This window comes from Schistocerca gregaria, chromosome 1 (genome assembly GCF_023897955.1).
Source record: "Schistocerca gregaria isolate iqSchGreg1 chromosome 1, iqSchGreg1.2, whole genome shotgun sequence".
NCBI classification, from domain to species: domain Eukaryota; kingdom Metazoa; phylum Arthropoda; class Insecta; order Orthoptera; family Acrididae; genus Schistocerca; species Schistocerca gregaria.
In genome coordinates this window covers 313,874,190-313,895,632 of record NC_064920.1, presented here as the reverse complement: position 1 = coordinate 313,895,632, position 21,443 = coordinate 313,874,190, and the positions used below count along the sequence as shown (strand labels likewise).

The following is a 21,443-nucleotide window of genomic DNA, read 5'->3' as shown; positions in this document are numbered from 1 at the left end:
TGATGTCCTTAGGTTAGTTAGGTTTAAATTGTTCTAAGTTCTAGGGGACTGATGACCTCAGCAGTTAATTCCCATAGTGCTCAGAGCCATTTGAACCATTTGAACCCGGTCAGGGCACACATTTTCACCTGTCCCCGTCGATATATATGAACACCTGTCAGCAGTTGAAGGTATTAATATATAATTCTAATTTCGTTCTAGACGGCTGTAGGTTATCATATCCATATAAGTATATTCATCATGACTGTCTCAATGCAGGATGTGCTCTGCTTGTAAAGCTCTATTATGAAAATAATGACTGTGCACACTTCACTCTGCAGAAGTTCCAGGCACTGAAGGGTTTGAAAAAAAGGTATTGGTCTGATGACTGCCGTGGGTCTGGAGAAAGTGATTCGGAAATTCGAAAAGATGGGTTCTTTTGGTGTGCAACCTGATGGAGGGAGGAGACGAATTGATCCGACGTCAGTTGAAGCAGTGGCCACAGTAATGCAGGAGACGACTGGTGGTGTGCAAACGTGTAGTGCACGGAGAATTACCCGAAGATTGGACATACCCATGAGCATGGTGCGTAAAATCCTACGAAACATGCTTCTATGCTATCCATTCAAAATAAGCCATGTGCATAAGTTTCTTTGTTTTGACCTGCCAGCAAGAGAGACCTTTGCTTTAGAACTTCGCATGGAAGTGGACAATAATTGGCTGTGGGAGATTTTATGAACAGATAAAGCCCACTTCCGTCTGACAGGGTATGTCAGTACACAGAATTGTCGAATATGGGCAATGGAAAATCCACACGCAAATCCTGAAAAGGTCACTGTGTGGTGCAGGTCTATGGCATCATTTATCATAGGGCCATATTTTTCGAACAGGCAGGAGTCTCCGGTCCTGTTTCATGTAACGTCACTGGTAAGCACAATGAGTGTCTTTTGTGTAACCACGTCATTCCAGCTCTCCAACATCGTGGCTGTGTGTATGGGATCATTTTTATGCAAGATGGGGCACCTCTGCACATTACGAAACCAGTTAAGCAGCTGCTGAAGCGCCACTTCGGAAATGCTAGAATTATCAGCCACTATTTCCCTGCAGCCTGGCTGTCCCGATCACCTGATCTTACTCTATGTGACTTTTGGCTGTGGGGCTACCTGAAAGATGTTCAGTGTTCTGATTGCAAACTTAGCTGTATTGAAGGCATGCATTGCGCAACACATTCAGAACGTGACCCCGGAAACACTTCGATCTGCTATGGAACATGCTGTTCCTCGATTTCAACTTATTGCAGAAAGTTATGGACAGTATATTGTTTTGGACCAGTCACACGGAAATTAATAATCCGATTTCATTTTGATACATGCTTTTTATGCGGTTTTTGGCCTCAGGACAATTAAAAACCGATTTTTCCCATACGATGTGATATGAGCTTGTCGTGGTGGATAGGCTTACGCAACTAACAGTATCTCATCTATACACCCATGCACACTGAGCAGTAAAATTTGCTTAACGTCAAACGTACACCTTAGGCATTTTTGTATGATACATTTCTCATTTGTAGTCGACCACTACTAAATTATGATGCTTACAGCGCCATCTATTGCCATACTTTGTAGCTATTTATTTTTCTTCTGCCATACATTTTGGCCTTTCTCCGACAATATTCCGTTGCAATTTGACGTCATTCTGACCAGTGGTGTTATTTCTAAAACGGTTTGAAATTTTAACTTTAATTATGAGGATTGAATGTAAAGTAATGCCTCCACCTTCGTTAGTTGGGTTTGGATGCGAATATTTTAATAAATCAAATGCAGAAATAATCCTTAGAATTTGATCTTTAATTACCAATATTCACTGTTGTTCTTAATCACCAGCCAACTGGATACATTTCTGCCAACGATGAACAAGTTTCCTGTAGCCGTCATGGAAGAAGTTAACGCTCTATTTCCGCAACCACAGTGTCACAGTTCTCTCAACGTCTCTGGGTCGTAATGGCGTACCCACGTTTCGTCTCCTGTCACAATTTAATGGAGAGAGACGTCACCTTCATTCTCGTAATGAGACAGGAGCTCCTGGCAAATTTCAAGTCTGTGTGCTTTCATTTCAGGAGTCAGCATCCGGGGTAACCATCGTGCACAGATCTTCTGATAGCCAAGCAAAACAATAATGTGACCCACACGTTTTTGTGAAATGCTGATTGTGCTTGCAATTTCTCTCTGAGTGATACGACGATCGTCCTTAATCAATCTGTCAACGTTTTGCTTTTGAAACTCGGTGGTTGCTGTCACAGGAAGTCCAGCTCTTTGTGAGGTCAGATGTTCCCACCTCACAATATTTAAACTTACTCGCCCAACGACTCGCCCAACAACTCCAAGTTTCTTAAATCGCATTGACTGACGGTCTGATCCAGGTTCCATACTTTACAATGTAACAACACAACTGTTCAGTGCTAAGGCTTTCCGCCAACTGGAGCTGTAGGGAAGAGACTACAACAACTCTTCAGTGCTAAGGCTTTCCGCCAACTGGAACTGTAGGGAAGAGACTACGGAACAAGCCAGTTCCTGCCACATACCAATGCTGCCAACTGCTGAGCAGTTACAAAGGTGGAGGCATTACTTTTCAGTCAACCCTCGTATAATCACCCTGTATATGAAGGCCAATGAAATTTTTCTTTTTCTTTATTGAATTTCGATTCCCCCCCCCCCCCAAATCGGGCTGGCAGCAGCTTAATATGCCGGTATGCAGCCTAGCCAATGAAGTTTTTTTTCCCTTTATTGTACTTTTATTCCTCATATGAGCCTAGGCAGTAGCCTACATACGCCGCTCTTCAGCCAAATGGTACAACATTAGATACAATAGAAGACGATGGAAAAGTATGTAGGGAAAAACATGATGACAAAACGTAACATGATAGAAATGAAGTCGTTCAACTGTGAGCATGGTACACACAAATGAGTTCAACAGTTAAAACAAAAGTAGACAATCAGTTAGAGACACAAACGTAGGACACCAAAAAAAACTGTTTATTCTTGGCGCACTGAACCACTGTGGCGACGATCATTGGCGAAGGAGGACACCGACATACCAATGAAGGGGGAGGGGGGCTGCTACTGAGTGGTGGGGAAAGGCAGTGGAAAGGAGGTGGATGGGAAGATGCAAAGTGGGAGAAAGAAGGGAGTGGGGAGGGGAGAGGGTAGGCGTTGGAAGCCTGGGGAGGAGAAGGGGAGGAAGAGGGAGACAAAGGAGAGGAGGGGGGAGAAAGGAAGGTGGGGAGGACAGAGGGAGGCCAGGTGGATATTAGGGCGGTGGTGGAAGAGGGAGGGGGGTTAGGGCTGGTAGGTGGCCAATGGAGATATGGCGACAATATTTCGGTTACATTCCTTTGATTTCAAAACTGGCATACACTCACCACTCCTTGGACAGGAAGCAGGAGGAGGAAAAAGAAGAGGAGGAGGATATTTACTGATTTTGTGCTGTGCCACTTATCTTCCTCCTATGGCAGTTTATATTTGGCGTCATTGTGTTTGTACCACAGTTCCTCTGTATTCCACAGACGGTTGATTATACTTAGGTGCGCGAGTGACGGTGCGGTGGAACTAGCGGCGTCAAAGGTGACAGCAAGTAGAAGTGCAAGGTAGGCCTGGCGCTCCTTTCTTGACTGCCGGTGTTTACGGTCGCAGAGACGAGGCAGAGTTATGCTGCCGATAGCGAGTGTATCCGTTGGCGTTAAGCTGTGCGAAAGTGTTAAAATGTGTCCATGATAGTTTAGTTCTTAGTTGCTGTTCATCTTTTTGATTATTAGTTGGATTCAATCAGGATACTCGAGAGAATAGCAAAGATCTGTGGTTAGGCTCGGCTGATCGTTCCCGTTGTCTTTCTTCAACGTTACTAGTCGGGTTTGGTTAAGTAGTAAATAGTGTTATTGTAACGTTTATTTCTACTTGAAAAAGTTAGTGCCGATAGACCACGCCGATCATAAGAAGCTGTGTGGTGTTGCAATGGCGGCTGAATACGAGAATCTTGGTTCCTTAGCTTCTTGGTGGTGTTTTCTATGGTATTAAAGTGCCGGTAACGACTGCGAATTGTTAGCGTTGTGCTTGATCTGTGTGCGATGTGTTGATTTCTTTGCCCTGTTTTGTGGTGCGGCCGTTGTAAGTTATTGCAAGGACTGGCTCCGACAACAGCTGTACTTTATAACCTGCTTGTTGCTAAGGAGAAGTGCAAAAGCATGTCCACATTAGTAAAGTGATGGAAACGACGATTACAGGGTAGCTGCTACCATTCTAGAGATGGTACGTTTGATTCTCCTTGTCTTATTGTGGTTGGGGAGGCCGTAGTGAAATATAAGAATTGCCTCCGGCGGCAAAAATTTCATTAGTCGCAAGGGTTAGCGATTCTGGATCATCTGTATCTGGTTGTTGCAGTTGATGTAACCCAAAAGGGGGAGGTACTGGTGATCTGTCACATTGTCACGTGGCTCGTACGTTGTGTTTTTAAAAAACTGAAACTTGGACTGTGGAAAGTTGAGACGGCCGTGTGATATGTTGTGTGTGTTATGTGGTTTTTTTTTTTTTTTTTTTTAGTACTGCGCTTCGCTTCTGTAGAATAGTAAATGCACTGATACCTGAAAAAGCGGGCCAGTGTGGCCGTGCGGTTCTAGGCGCTACAGTCTGCAACTGCGTGACCGCTACGGTCGGAGGTTCGAATCTTGGTGACCTCAGATGTTAAGTCCCATAGAGCCGTTTGAACCATCTTGTTTGGTATCTGAAAAAGAGGGTGTGGTGGGGGGGGGGGGGGGTGTTGGATTAGCGGGTAGCAGGAATCGGGCTCAGTTACAGGTGAAAGAGAGCAACATCAACAGTGCGTCACAGTTTGAGATCAAGATAACTGCTCGGACCATTTGAAGAAGACTGGCTCTGCCGTTTTGAAACAGCATGCAAAACAAAATCGTCAACGCGGCTATGCCCCCAAACAGTTCAACACATGCTTTCTTAATCTGAATCATTACGAAAATTCTAAAACTAAGACAACTATCTTTTTGAGAAATACGCAGAGGTGGCTGCATTAACAATAAAAATGCATTATTACGAAATCATGTCGGTCGATGTGTGATCAGAAATTTTAAATTCATATTACCTTCGATGTACTGAGACGAGTTTACATATCCGCACACCACTCGATTACCGTGGTTTTGTAAAGCCAAATTAAGAATTATGTGACTGAATAGAGAATTGGAAAGGATTAAAATGTATATGACATCGCACCCACCTACATTTGTGAAACCGCTGCACAGTATGATGATGGCTAGGTTGACATTATTGTCCCAGAAGTATATTTCCACAGTCAAGGGACAAAGGGCCATTCCCAGTACTGTCACTACGGCTGTGAAAATCGTCCATGCCAGCAAAGGACCCTTGGATTCCTGAAACAGAATTTAAGCATACAGCGTGCGCTTCGAGCTCTCCTTAAATTTTTAAAGATGCTGAAAGCATTAATTTTCAAATATCCATACCTTACAGAAGCATTTCTACTAACCACACATTTACCACTAAATTTGTAAGAGCGCAACGGAAACTGTCTTGAAACAAAGGTTAGGTTCATACTATCTTTTAAAAAGCTGGGTACCTTTGTTGAAACCTGATTAAGGCCGTTCTAGAGATACACCAGACAAACACGACTCAGAAGTGTCTTTTTCTGCTGGTTCGGATTAAATTTTTCAAATTAAACCTCTGATAACGTCCCATCGAATACCTAAGGATTAAAAGGTTCAAATAGCTCTGAGCACTATGCGACTTAACTTCTGAGGTCATCAGTCCCCTAGAACTTTTTTTTTTGGCATCAGTCTACTGACTGGTTTGATGCGGCCCGCCACGAATTCCTTTCCTGTGCTAACCTCTTCATCTCAGAGTAGCACTTGCAACCTACGTCCTCAATTATTTGCTTGACGTATTCCAATCTCTGTTTTCTTCTACAGTTTTTGCCCTCAACAGTTCCCTCTAGTACCATGGAAATCATTCCCTCATGTCTTAGCAGATGTCCTATCATCCTCTCCCTTCTCCTTATCAGTGTTTTCCACATATTCCTTTCCTCTCCGATTCTGCGTAGAACCTCCTCATTCCTTATCTTATCAGTCCACCTAATTCTCAACATTCGTCTATAGCACCACATCTCAAATGCTTCGAGTCTCTTCTGTTCCGGTTTTCCCACAGTCCATGTTTCACTACCATACAATGCTGCACTCCAGAAGCACATCCTCAGAAATTTCTTCCTCAAATTAACGCCGGTATATGATATTAGTAGACTTCTTTTGGCCAGAAATGCCTTATCAGTCCATCTAATTTTCAACATTCGTCTATAGCACCACATCTCAAATGCTTCGATTCTCTTCTGTTCCGGTTTTCCAACAGTCCATGTTTCACTACCATACATTGCTGTACTCCAGACGTACATCCTCAGAAATTTCTTCCTCAAATTAAGGCCGGTATTTGATATTAGTAGACTTCTCTTGGCCAGAAATGCCTTTTTTGCCACAGCGAGTCTGCTTTTGATGTCTTCCTTGCTCCGTCCACCATTGGTTATTTTACTGCCTAGGTAGCAGAATTCCTTAACTTTATTGACTTCGTGACCATCAATCCTGATGTTAAGTTTCTCGCTGTTCTCATTTCTACTACTTCTCGTTACCTTCGTCTTTCTCCGATTTACTCTCAAACCATACTGTGTACTCATTAGACTGTTCATTCCGTTCATCAGATCATTTAATTCTTCTTCACTTTCACTCAGGATAGCAATGTCATCAGCGAATCGTATCATTGATATCCTTTCACCTTGTATTTTAATTCCACTCCTGAACCTTTCTTTTATTTCCATCATTGCTTCCTCGATGTACAGATTGAAAAGGCTACAACCTTGTCTTACACGATTCTTAATACGAGCACTTCGTTCTTGATCGTCCACTCTTATTGTTCCCTCTTGGTTGTTGTGCATATTGTATATGACCCGTCTCTCCCTATAGCTTACCCCTACTTTTTTCAGTATCTCGAACAGATTTCACCATTTTATATTGTCGAACGCTTTTTCCAGGTCGACAAATCCTATGAACGTGTCTTGATTTTTCTTTAGCCTTGCTTCCATTATTAGCCGTAACGTCAGAATTGCCTCTCTCGTGCCTTTACTTTTCCTAAAGCCAAACTGAACGTCACCTAGCGCATTCTTAATTTTCTTTTCCATTCTTCTGTATATTATTCTTGTAAGCAGTTTCGACGCCTGAGCTGTTAAGCTGATTGTGCGATAATTCTCGCACTTGTCAGCTCTTGCCGTCTTCGGAATAGTGTGGATGATGCTTTTCCGAAAGTCAGATGCTATGTCGCCAGACTCATATATTCTACACACCAACGTGAATAGTCGTTTTGTTGCCACTTCTCCTAATGATTTTAGAAATTCTGATGGAATGTTATCTATCCCTTCTGCCTTATTTGACCGTAAGTCCTCCAAAGCTCTTTTAAATTCCGATTCTAATACTGGATCCCCCATCTTTTCTAAATAGACTCCTGTTTCTTCTTCTATCACATCAGACAAATCTTCACCCTCATAGAGGCTTTCAATGTATTCTTTCCACCTATCTGCTCTGTCCTCTGCATTTAACAGTAGAATTCCCGTTGCACTCTTAATGTTACCACCGTTGCTTTTAATGGCACCAAAGGTTGTTTTGACTTTCCTGTATGCTGACTCTGTCCTTCCGACAATCATATCTTTTTCGATGTCTTCACATTTTTCCTGCAGCCATTTCGTCTTAGCTTCCCTGCACTTCCTATTTACTTAATTCCTCAGTGACTTGTATTTCTGTATTCCTGATTTTCCCGGAACATGTTTGCACTTCCTCCTTTCATCAACCAACTGAAGTATTTCTTCTGTTACCCATGGTTTCTTCGCTGCTACCTTCTTTATACCTATGTTTTCCTTCCCAACTTCTGTGATGGCCCTTTTTATAGATGTCCATTCCTCTTCAAATGTACTGCCTACTGCACTATTCCTTATTGCTGTGTCTAAAGGGTTAGAGAACTTCAAACGTATCTCGTCATTCCTTAGAACTTCCGTATCCCACTTCTTTGCGTATTGATTCTTCCTTACTAATGTCTTGAACTTCAGCCTACTCTTCATCACTACTATATTGTGATCTGAGTCTATATCTGCTCCTGGGTACGCCTTACAATCCAATATCTGATTTGGAATCTCTGTCTGACCATGATGTAATCTAATTGAAATCCTCCCGTATCTCCCGGCGTTTTTCAAAGTATACCTCCTCCTCTTGTGATTCTTGAACAGGGTATTCGCTATTACTAGCTGAAACTTGTTACAGAACTCAATTAGTCTTTCTCTTCTTTCATTTCTTGTCCCAAGCCCATATTCTCCTGTAACCTTTTCTTCTACTCCTTCCCCTACAACTGCATTCCAGTCGCCCATGACTATTAGATTTTCGTCCCCCTTTACATACTGCATTACCCTTTCAATGTCCTCATACACTTTCTCTATCTGTTCATGTTCAGCTTGCGACGTCGGCATGTATACCAGAACTATCGTTGTCGGTGTTGGTCTGGTGTCGATTCTGATTAGAACAACCCGGTCACTGAACTGTTCACAATAACACACCCTCTGCCCTACCTTCCTATTCATAACGAATCCTTCACCTGTTATACAATTTTCTGCTGCTGTTAGCGATTCTAGGCGCTCAGTCCGGAACCGCGCGACTGCTACGGTCGCAGGCGAATCCTGCCTCGGGCATGGATGTGTGTGACGTCCTTAGGTTAGTTAGGTTTAAGTAGTTCTAAGTTCTAGGGGACTTATGACCTCAGCAGTTGAGTCCCATAGTGCTCAGAGCCATTTGAACCATTTTTCTGCTGCTGTTGATATTACCCGATACTCATCTGACCAGAAATCCTTGTCTTCCTTCCACTTCACTTCACTGACCCCAACTATATCTAGATTGAGTCTTTGCATTTCCCTTTTCAGATTTTCTAGTTTCCTTATCACGTTCAAGCTTCTGATATTCCACGCCCCGACTCGTAGAACGTTATCCTTTCGTTGATTATTCAATCTTTTTCTCATGGTAACCTCCCCCTTGGCAGTCCCCTCCCGGAGATCTGAATGGGGAACTATTCCGGAATCTTTTACCAATGGAGAGATCATCATGACACTTCTTCAACTACAGGCCACATGTCCTGTAGATACACGTTACGTGTCTTTAATGCAGTGGTTTCCATTGCCTTCTGCATCGTTGATCATTGCTGATTCCTCCGCCTTTAGGGGCGATTTCCCACCCCTAGGACAAGAGAGTGCCCTGAACCTCTATCCGCTCCTCCGCCCTCTTTGATAAGGCCGCTGGCAGAATGAGGCTGACTTCTTATGCCGGAAGTATTCGGCTGCCAATGCTGATTGTTTATCAAGACGTTTTGATTATGAATCAAAGACGCTACCCCTAGAACACGGGACTGATCCCTAGAACTTAGACCTATTTAAACGTAATTAACCTAAGGATACTGAACACTTCCATGCCCGAGGCAGGATTCGAACTTGCGACCGTAGCGGTAGCTCGGTAGCTCGGTACCAGGCTGTAGCGCCTAGAACCGCTCGGCCACCACGTCCGGCAAAGGATTAAAAGAATTCGTAACATCCACTTCGCTTGTCAGTCAATGCAAATACATATGACAATCATGATAATAAAATTAAAATTGCTACACCACGAAGATGACGTGCTACAGACGCGAAATTTAACCGACAGGAAGAAGATGCTGTGACAGGCAAATGATTATCTTTGCAGAGCATTCACGCAAGGTTGGCGCCGGTGGCAACACCTACAACGTGCTGACATGAGGAAAGTTTCCAACCGATTTCTCATACACAAACAGCAGTTGACCGGCGTTTCCTGGTGAAACGTTGTTGTGATGCCTCGTGTAAGGAGGATAAATGCGTACCATCACGTTTCCGAGTTTGATAAAGGTCGGATTGCAGCCTATCGCGATGTCGGTTTATCGTATCGCGACATTGCTACTCGCGTTGGTGGCGATCCATAGACTGTAAGCAGAATATGGAATAGGTGGGTTCAGTAGGGTAGAAAGGAACGCCGTGCTGGATCCCAACGGCCTCGTATCACTAGCAGTCTAGATGACAGACAACGTATCCGTATGGCTGTAACGGTTCGTGCTGCCACGTCTTGATCCCTGAGCCAACAGATGGGGACGTTTGCAAGATAAAAAACATCTGCACGAACAGTTCGACGACGTTTGCAGTGGCATGGACTATCAGCTCGGAGACCATGGGTGCGGTTACTCTTGACGCTGCATCACAGACAAACCTGGTACTCAGCGACAAACCTGGGTCCACGAATGGCAAAAGTCATTTTTTCGGATGAATCCAGGTTCTGTTTACAGCATCATGATGGTCGCATCTGTGTTTGGCGACATCACGATGAACACACATTGGAAGCGTGTATTCGTCATCGCCATACTGGCGTATCACCCGGCGTGATGGTATGGGGTGCCATTGGTTACACGTATTGGTCACCTCTTGTTCGCACTGACGGCACTTTGAACAGTGGACGTTACATTTTAGATGTGTTACGACCCGTGGCTACACCCTTCATTCGATCCCTGCGAAACTCTACATTTCAGCAAGATAATGCACGACCGCATGTTGCAGATCCTGTAGGGCCTTTCTGGATACAGAAAATGTTCGACTGCTGCCCTGGTCTGCACATTCTCCAGATCTCTGACCAACTGAAAACGTCTGGTCAATGGTGGCCGAGCAACTGGCTCGTCACAATACGCCAGTCACTACTCTTGATGAACTGTGGTATCGTGTTGAAGCTGCATGGGCAGCTGTACCTGTACACGTCATCCAAGCTCTGTTTGACACAATGCCCAGGCGTATAAATGGCGTTATTACCGCTAGAGGTGGTTGTTCTGGGTACTGATTTCACTGGATGTATGCACCCATATTACGTAAAAATGTAATCAGATGTCAATTCTAGTATAATATATTTGTCCAATGAATACCCGTTTATCATCTGCATTTCTTCTTGGTGTAGCAATTTTAATGGCCAGTAGTGTAAAATGTTCAAACATGTTGAATTCCTAAGAGAGAAAACTGCTGAGGTCATCGGTCCCTAGAATTAGACACTATTTGAAGTAACTTAAGCTAACAACAACAACACAAAACCACACACACACACACACACACACACACACACACACACACACACACACACACACCAATGCCCGAGGAAGTACTCAGACCTCCGGCGGGAGGAGTCGCACAATCCATGACATAGTGCTTTAAACCGCACGGCCACTCCACGCTGAAATTATGATACCAAATCCCTTAAATGCAGATCTATACTGCCAAAGAAATATTGCTCCTTATAACACTCAAAAATCAAGACTTATCATAGGATTTGTCGGCACAGACAAAGCGTTCGACTATGTTAAATCCTGTGAGATCTTCGAAATTCTGACAAAAAACAGGAACAAGCTGTAGGGAAAGACGGGTAGTATGTATATGTACAAGAACCAAGAAGAGTCTGGAGTACAATATGAAAGGAAGACCAAAAACAAATCAATCTGATTAAAAAGCTTGTAAGACGGGAATGCAGTTTCTCGTTCTTACTGTTAAAGCTATGCACCGAAGAAGCAGTGACGGAAAGTAAGATTCTGGAGTGGGATTATAATTCAGAGTGAAAGAACATTAGTTATAAGATTATCTCAGGACCTTACTGCCCTCAGGAAAAGCGGAGGAGAATTACAGGAACTGCTTAATAAAATGAACAGTGTAACAAGTACAGAATTTGGACTGAGAGTAAACCGAAAAAAGACAAAATTAATCAGGAATAGGAGAGATGACGTTAACGATAAACTTAATACCAAACTTATTGACCACTAATTCTGCTACCCTGGAAGAAAAGTGACACATGACGGACTGAGCTTGGACGACATGAAAACAGATTAGTACAATCACAGAGGGCATTCCTAGTCAAAAGAAGTTTACTAGCATTAAACAGAGGCATTAATTTGAAGTAGAAATTTGTGAGAAAGTACGTTTGGAGCAGATTTTTGCATGGTATTAAATACTGATTGTAGAAAAACCGGAAAATAAGGCAGCCGAAGCTTTTGAGATGTGATGACACAGAACAACGTTCATATTAGGTGGACTGATAACATCATGAATGAACAGGGGATGTCTGCAAAATCGGCGAATCACAAATGGAGAATACTGGAAAGAAAGAGGGTCTGGGTGATGAGATACGTGTTACACATCAGGAAGTGACTTGCATTGTACTAGAGAAGTGGTTCCCAAGCTGGATGGAATTTTTGAACATTTTGAAAAAAATCTGCTCCAAGATGCAAATTTTCACCTTTTATTCACTCGATGACTAGCTATCTGTATGCACTATACGAGGGGCATTTGAAAAGTCCGTGCAAAGTCCGAAAGACGGCACCATCGGCGCATATCGAGGTCGTGTTTAGTTGGTAGCATCTTTGGAAAGAACGCGCACTAAGTTTCAGCCATATTGGTCTATTTCTTTGTGCTTGGCATTCGTGTGGGTCAAGGACATCGAGTGGTTGCCAAAAACTGGATTAAAAAGAATTTTGTGTCGTGATTAAACGTTACTTAAGAAAAGGAAAAACGCCTCAGGAGACTAAAGAGAACCTTGATAAACATTACGGTGACTCTGCACCTTCGATTAGAACAGTTTATAAGTATTTCAAAATTTTCGGAGTGACCATATGGGAACAAGTGATGCTGAACCTTCTGGACGCTCTGTGGAGGTTATGACTCCAGAAATCATTGATAAAATCCATGATACGGTGATGAATGACACAAGAGTTAAGGTGCGTGAGATTGCTATTGCTGTGGGCATCTCGAATGAATGGGTGCATAATATTTTGCACAAACATTTGGACATGAGAAAGCTACCCGCAAGATGGGTTCCGCGATTGCTTACGCTTGACCAAAACCTGAATCGTGTTAAGTGTTGCAAGGATGGTTTGCAGCTGTTCAGGAAGAATCCTCACGACTTTAAGTGTCGTTTTGTCACTGTGGATGAAACATGGATACATTACTATACTCCTGAGACCAAAGAACAATCTAAACAATGGGTTACCAAGGGAGAATCTGCACCAAAACAGGCGAAGACCATTCCTTCGGTCGGAAAGGTTATGGCGACTGTCTCTTGAGATTCGAAAGGGATAATCCTCATCGACTGTCTGGAAAAGGGTAACACTATTACAGGTACATATTATTCATCGTTATTGGACCATTTGAAAACCGAGCTACAAGAAAAACGCCGGCTGTTGGACCGCAAAAAAATTCTTTTCCATCACGACAATCCACCAGCACATACCTCAGTAGTTGTGGGAGCAAAATTAATGGAAACAGGATTCCAACTCGTTTCACGTCCCCCCCCCCCCCCCCCTATTCTCCAGAGTTGGCTCCCTCGGACTACTATTTGTTCCCCAATTTGAAGAAATGGCTGGTGGGACAAAGATTTTATTCAAACGAGAAGCTGATTGCAGCAACTGATAGCTATTTTGCAGACTTGGACAATTCTTATTAGAACAGCGTTGGAAGAAGTGTATGAGTCTGAAAGGAGACTATGTCGAAAAATAAAAAGGTTTACCCCAAACACGTAAATAGCTTTTATTTTTGCACGGACTTTTCAAAAACCACTCGTAAATATTCGTTGCACGCTTTTGACACCTTCTGAAATGCCATTTTCGACTTTGTTATGATGATTTGAAAATGAGTCTCGGCCCGAAACTAGTGTAAATGGCTCTGAGCACTATGGGACTTAACATCTATGGTCATCAGTCCCCTATAACTTAGAACTACTGAAACCTAAGGACATCACACAACACCCAGCCATCACGAGGCAGATAAAATCCCTGACGCCGCCGGGAATCGGACCCGGGAACCCGGGTGTGGGAAGCGAGAACGCTACCGCACGACCACGAATGCGGGCTCCGAAACTAGTCACCGAATGCATAAAAAGTAGGAATTTGCAACTTGTACTGGTTGTTCGTTCTACTGATTAACAGAAGTTACTGACCCAAGCTATTCCGGCATACTGGAAATTCGTAGATATTTCGAAAAGTTTTTTGCTGTTATCACTATTTGTTAGTACTGTAACACTGATTACACAAGTACGAATAATTGCATTTTTTCAAATACTAGCATATCACCTGACACAATGTGGCGGAGGATGCGACCAGTGAAAGGAGGTCACAGAGTCCACCCGAGACACACAGACTTCATACCATGCACCTGTGATAGGAAAACTGAGAGATATATGTCGTATCTCACAAAAATGCCTTCTACGAGTTGTAGGCAGTTCCTGCGTAGTCATCGTACGTAATGGAGGTGTATCAGAAACCACACAAAAACGCCACAAACAAGTACAGAACCAGTTGAGCTAGAAACAAAGAACTCTTAGACAATAAGGTTGAAAACCAGGTGAAAGACATGAACTGTAGGAGTGAAGATTTCCCTGGCCAGTATCAGACTGAAGGGGAAAAAAAGCATTAGCCCGGTTTATTCTGTAAAACTGAACAGCAATGTAACATCGAAAGCCAATGATAAAGCCAAAAAGATTTCATTTGGTAAGCACTTACTGAGTACAACAGAGTGTCGTTCATCCGAATACTGACCAAATGAAACAATAATTAACCGAAAGACTTCTAGTCCGAAAGCTGAAATTTGCGTGTGTGCCACGTAAAAGCTCCGCTATCGCTGGGTGGGCCATCTCAGTGGTTTCTCCTCCTTGGCAACTGTCATTGTCCCAGTTCTGTTTTCACGTCAGAGCATCATGTTGTTGTTTTACCGGCCGCAATGACGACTCACTGTAGACGTGTTGTTCTTAGTGTTTCCGGTGCACTAGAAATAATGGGCCAGTTGAAGAAAGGCAATAGTGGAGAAGCTTAGCTCTTCAGTATGGAATTGGCAGTACAACAATAATGGAAATTAGGAAGGATAAGAATGGTATTGCAAAATTTGTGTTTGCACTTTTCAATGATGATGGAAACCTGCCATAAAAAAATGAAAACGACAGAAAACCAGGATTTAGACGCAACACATAGCGTATGAGTATATCAGTGCACCTTGAAAACCCACCAAACAGACAATTCGTAACCGAACTGGCTGAACTGATTAAAGAAACGTCAGGATTTGAGGAACGCGATCAGAATAATATTTAGGACTGCCTCGGATGAGATGCTGATGGCCTAATTATTTTAGTATTGACCGACAATGACACAATTTTCGTTGCGATGACAATGACTGCGCTGAAGAAGGACCATCCAGTCAGGAATACTTCACTACCTTGAAACGAATATGAAATTGTTAGAAGAAGAAGAATGTGATGCTTTACAATTTTGTATAAAATGTTTCGGATTTTTACCGTAAAAAGTAGCGAGTCTGCACTTTAAAGCAAGTATTTTGGACTTACTTTCCTAAACTGAAGACCGACTTTAATAGCCAGTGTGAACTTTCCAGAATAGGTTAGGTAATCAGTTCTCTGTATTACGACGTATTTTTAAGACACGTGATGCAAAATATTTATGTACAGTTCATTAGCTGTTATCCGAAGAGTAGGATATCCAAATAACCGACGTCTACCACTGTTTTGGATAATCGATAGTCTGCTGTACAATTTGGTGCTCCCCCATAGCCAGAATCTGCCTCCGACATCCACTGTATCCGATTCAGCAGCCTTTCCAGCAAGTCTTTCCGCACTAGCACGGCTAATTTGCTTTTTCATTCCATCAGCACGCAGTCAATTCACAAATCGTGCACTTTCATGAACACCACTAAGCCTGAACCAGCAGGCGATGACATAATCAGAAGTCGATCTAGAACTGGTGTTCTGTTTTACACTTGACAACACATGCCACTGTGAGCGCAGGCGAACTCTCGGACGGCCTCTGTGCCATCTACGCCTACTCTCGACACAATTAATATTTTTCAGTAATTGCGCAGTGCGGTGATATTTTTAATAGGTTTGATAATTAGGGCTCGCAATGTTAATTTTCAGATTGTTGTTTTCTTTAATATTCTTAAAAGAGCAGTTTCTTATCACTGGCTAAAGTCTCAGCAGTTAAGATGCTGATATGGAAATGTAGTTGAGGAAAAGTGTGTCATGAAAGAAATACTGAAATTGGATGATCACCGTTTCGGTAACGCGCAACTGCTTACCGTACAGACGCCCACTATCAGGATACAGTTGATCAGCAGTGTGAGCAGGCCCAGGCAAAGGGTGATGTACGACATCAACTGCACGTCTGCAACAGAACAAACGCACACACTGGCGACTCACCAAGTAATTCCAAGTGCTGCTCACGTGTCACATCCGATATTCACCCAGTGAATCTCGTGCTTGAAATGTACATCTTCTTTATAATGGGTCCCACAGTCAAACTTTTCTCGAATGAAGGCGGCATTTTTTCCACTTTGGCTGCGTGTTCATTAAGACCTCTTCTTCCTGCCACTCCCCCCGCCTTCCCTGACCTTCCCCCCCCCCCCCCCCCCCCGCATTTGATTCCTCTTGATTTCTTTTTTTGGGGACCATTCAAAGACGCTGTCTATGACGAAGACCCAACTACACTGGACGATATGTCTTCTTGTCGAATCGCCTGTGCATGCTCTTCCATATCAACCACTGCAGTTGCATCTGTTCATCATTATTTCTAACGACGATTGCAAATGTGTCTTTCGGTCCATGGTCAACAGTTTGAACACATGGTTAAATTAAGGATAAAGTTCTTTTTTTACGACAAAACTTATGTGATCTGCCTGGTTACGAAATCATTGTTAGTCAATTTTTTATTTCATTTGCATGTGTACAACATTGCACTGCAATGTCAACAAAGAAGCATACAGTGACGTACAGGAAAATATACAGATCTTCCTCCTGAAATTTAGAAATTTAACACAGTAGTTGCTTTTTGATGAATGGCCGGTTAATTTATCTGTTTCAGCATACGTAAACCTCGGAGAATACACAAATGTAAATAGTTTTCCGAAGCCCTTTGTGATACCCTAGGTTCTAGCGTATGCCGTATTTCCATACACAACATTCGTAAGTGAATCTGCATCTAGGTAGTAAGCTGGTTCAGTTAGAAATAAACCTTTATTCTCGTAGCTCAGGCCTACCTTACGACATACTACTACGCAGCGTGGTCCGAGACACCTACTGGGCAAAATTTGCACAGCAAATACAGTTTTCGACCACCGAGCTCTAACATTCTACGATGTTTCTCCAATTTTTGAACGATAGGTTTCAACGTCAGCATTAACAAATGAGCTATCGAATGCAGTTATAAAAAGTATACCATACCGTTTAAAAAAAAACGTATTTACTTCAATATCTCACAAGGGGGGACCACGGCGTTGGGATCACAGATTTAGAGTCCATGGTGATCACGTCGGCCGGCACGGTAGCTCAGTGTGCTCGTTCACAGAGCTGACTGCTCTCTGCAAATAAAATAAGAGTGAGGGGATAAACTTCAACAGGTGTCATGTGACGTCCGCCACGACCAAATGCAGCCAACAATAAGGAACAAAATGAAAAAAAAGTGCTTTAGAGTTCGAGCTACGTAAGACGAATGCGTGTGAGGCGACAGTTCGACTCCCGCTAAAACTTAATTATTAATGTAAATAAAAACAAGTGTATTTGCATGAAGTTTAAGTTTTTTTAATTAAATTTGATTATTAGATTAAACACGTATCTGGCTGTCGACTAGTAAACAAAGAAACGCTTCCAGATTTATACGATGACATTTTTATCGATGACGAAGGTCTCCCAACTTGCACAGTTAGTCATAAACCAAAAATGTACTCTGATTTGCCAACCATGCAGCGTTTATTTCTATCGACAAGTAAAAAACTTTATCGAGAACCTTCAGAACTGTTCATTTCTGATTGACAACGAATGATATATGGCTTCTCGTGAAGATCCATTCTATCGTAAATTACCAACTGTCTGCACTTACATTTGACAAAATCTTGGATTACTCATGATTTGCATCCAAGCTATCGGAAGAAACAAAAATTTTTTTCCAAATGTCTACGAGGTGTGTTTTCCTTTATAAACTCTGAACAGTAGCTGTAAATGCGGGAAAACTGCATTCATTCGATGTGTTGATGTGTTGTTGTCTTCAGTCCTGAGACTGGTTTGATGCAGCTCTCCATGCTACTCTATCCTGTGCAAGCTGCTTCATCTCCCAGTACCTACTGCAACCTACATCCTTCTGAATCTGCTTAGTGTACTCATCTCTCGGTCTCCCTCTACGATTTTTACCCTCCACGCTGCCCTCCAATGCTAAATTTGTGATCCCTTGATGCCTCAAAACATGTCCTACCAACCGATCCCTTCTTCTAGTCAAGTTGTGCCACAAACTTCTCTTCTCCCCAATCCTATTCAATACGTCCTCATTAGTTACGTGCTCTATCCACCTTATCTTCAGTATTCTTCTGTAGCACCACATTTCGAAAGCTTCTATTCTCTTCTTGTCCAAACTAGTTATCGTCCATGTTTCACTTCCATACATGGCTACACTCCAAACAAATACTTTCAGAAACGACTTCCTGATACATAAATCTATATTCGATGTTAACAAATTTCTCTTCTTCAGAAACGCTTTCCTTGCCATTGCCAGTCTACATTTTATATCCTCTCTACTTCGACCATCATCAGTTATTTTACTTCCTAAATAGCAAAACTCCTTTACTACTTTAAGTGTCTCATTTCCTAATCTAATTCCCTCAGCATCACCCGATTTAATTTGACTACATTCCATTATCCTCGTTTTGCTTTTGTTAATGTTCATCTTATATCCTCCTTTCAAGACACTGTCCATTCCATTCAACTGCTCTTCCAAGTCCTTTGCCGTCTCGGACAGAATTACAATGTCATCGGCGAACCTCAAAGTTTTTACTTTGTCTCCATGAATTTTAATACCTACTCCAAATTTTTCTTTTGTTTCCTTTACTGCTTGCTCAATATACAGATTGAATAACATCGGGGAGAGGCTACAACCCTGTCTCACTCCTTTCCCAACCACTGCTTCCCTTTCATGCCCCTCGACTCTTATGACTGCCATCTGGTTTCTGTACAAATTATAAATAGCCTTTCGCTCCCTGTATTTTACCCCTGCCACCTTTAGAATTTGAAAGAGAGTATTCCAGTCAACATTGTCAAAAGCTTTCTCTAAGTCTACAAATGCTAGAAACGTAGGTTTACCTTTTCTTAATCTTTCTTCTAAGATAAGTCGTAAGGTCAGTATTGCCTCACGTGTTCCAACATTTCTACGGAATCCAAACTGATCCTCCCCGAGGTCTGCATCTACCAGTTTTTCCATTCGTCTGTAAAGAATTCGCGTTAGTATTTTGCAGCCGTGGCTTATTAAACTGATAGTTCGGTAATTTTCACATCTGTCAGCACCTGCTTTCTTTGGGATTGGAATTATTATATTCTTCTTGAAGTCTGAGGGTATTTCGCCTGTCTCATACATCTTGCTCACCAGATGGTGGAGTTTTGTCAGGACTGGCTCTCCCAAAGCCATCAGTAGTTCCAATGGAATGTTGTCTACTCCGGGGGCCTTGTTTCGACTCAGGTCTTTCAGTGCTCTGTCAAACTCTTCACGCAGTATCGTATCTCCCATTTCGTCTTCATCTACATCCTCTTCCATTTCCATAATATTGTCCTCAAGTACATCGCCCTTGTATAAACCTTCTATATACTCCTTCCACCTTTCTGCCTTCCCTTCTTTGCTTAGAACTGGGCTGCCATCTGAACACTTGATATTCATACACGTGGTTCTCTTCTCTCCAAAGGTCTCTTTAATTTTCCTGTAGGCAGTATCTATCTTACCCCTAGTGAGATAAGCTTCTACATCCTTACATTTGTCCTCTAGCCATCCCTGTTTAGCCATTTTGCACTTCCTGTCGATCTCATTTTTGAGACGTTTGTATTCCTTTTTGCCTGCTTCATTTACTGCATTTTTATATTTTCTCCTTTCATCAATTAAATTCAATATTTCTTCTGTTACCCAAGGATTTCTAGCAGCCCTCGTCTTTGTACCTACTTTATCCTCTGCTGCCTTCACTACTACATCCCTCAGAGCTACCCATTCTTCTTCTACTGTATTTTTTCCCCTATTCCTGTCAATTGTTCCCTTATGCTCTCCCTGAAACTCTGTACAACCTCTGGTTCTTTCAGTTTATCCAGGTCCCATCTCCTTAATTTCCCACATTTTTGCAGTTTTTTCAGTTTTAATCTACAGGTCATAACCAATAGATTGTGGTCAGAGTCCACATCTGCCCCTGGAAATGTCTTACAACTTAAAACCTGGTTCCTAAATCTCTGTCTTACCATTATATAATCTATCTGATACCTTTTAGTATCTCCAGGGTTCTTCCACGTATACAACCTTCTTTCATGATTCTTAAACCAAGTGTTAGCTATGATTAAGTTGTGCTCTGTGCAAAATTCTACTAGGCGGCTTCCTCTTTCATTTCTTAGCCCCAATCCATATTCACCTACTATGTTTCCTTCTCTCCCTTTTCCTACACTCGAATTCCAGTCACCCATTACTATTAAATTTTCGTCTCCCTTCACTATCTGAATAATTTCTTTTATTTCATCGTACATTTCTTCAATTTCTTCATCATCTGCAGAGCTAGTTGGCATATAAACTTGTACTACTGTAGTAGGTGTGGGCTTCGTATCTATCTTGGCCACAATAATGCGTTCACTATGCTGTTTGTAGTAGCTTACCCGCATTCCTATTTTCCTATTCATTATTAAACCTACTCCTGCATTACCCCTATTTGATTTTGTGTTTATAACCCTGTAGTCACCTGACCAGAAGTCTTGTTCCTCCTGCCACCGAACTTCACTAATTCCCACTATATCTAACTTTAACCTATCTATTTCCCTTTTTAAATTTTCTAACTTACCTGCCCGATTAAGGGATCTGACATTCCACGCTCCGATCCGTAGAACGCCAGTTTTCTTTCTCCTGATAACGACATCCTCCTGAGTAGTCCCCGCCCGGAGATCCGAATGGGGGACTATTTTACCTCCGGAATATTTTACCCAAGAGGATGCCATCATCATTTAATCATACAGTAAAGCTGCATGTCCTCGGGAAAAATTACGGCTGTAGTTTCCCCTTGCTTTCAGCCGTTCGCAGTACCAGCACAGCAAGGCCGTTTTGGTTAATGTTGCAAGGCCAGATCAGTCAATTATCCGGACTGTTGCCCCTGCAACTACTGAAAAGGCTGCTGCCCCTCTTCAGGAACCACACGTTTGTCTGGCCTCTCAACAGATACCCCTCCGTTGTGGTTGCACCTACGGTACGGCCATCTGTATCGCTGAGGCACGCAAGCCTCCCCACCAACGGCAAGGT

General features: G+C 42.6%; 1 protein-coding gene across 4 annotated transcripts in view; it reads right to left on the bottom strand.

Moving 5' to 3' along the window:
- Positions 1–21,443, bottom strand: part of LOC126343256 (uncharacterized) — a 78,901-nt gene that overhangs the window by 9,833 nt on the left and 47,625 nt on the right. For 2 of the 4 annotated variants that reach the window (XM_050001923.1, XM_050001924.1), the window contains exons 5-6: positions 16,228–16,313; positions 5,261–5,410 (exon numbers count right to left, since the gene is read on the bottom strand). In XM_050001923.1, the coding sequence (XP_049857880.1) occupies positions 5,261–5,410; positions 16,228–16,313 (236 nt within the window). Of the gene's footprint in view, positions 1–5,256; positions 5,411–16,227; positions 16,314–21,443 lie in introns of all 4 variants that reach the window. The other 2 variants (XM_050001926.1, XM_050001927.1) reach the window with 1 other exon arrangement.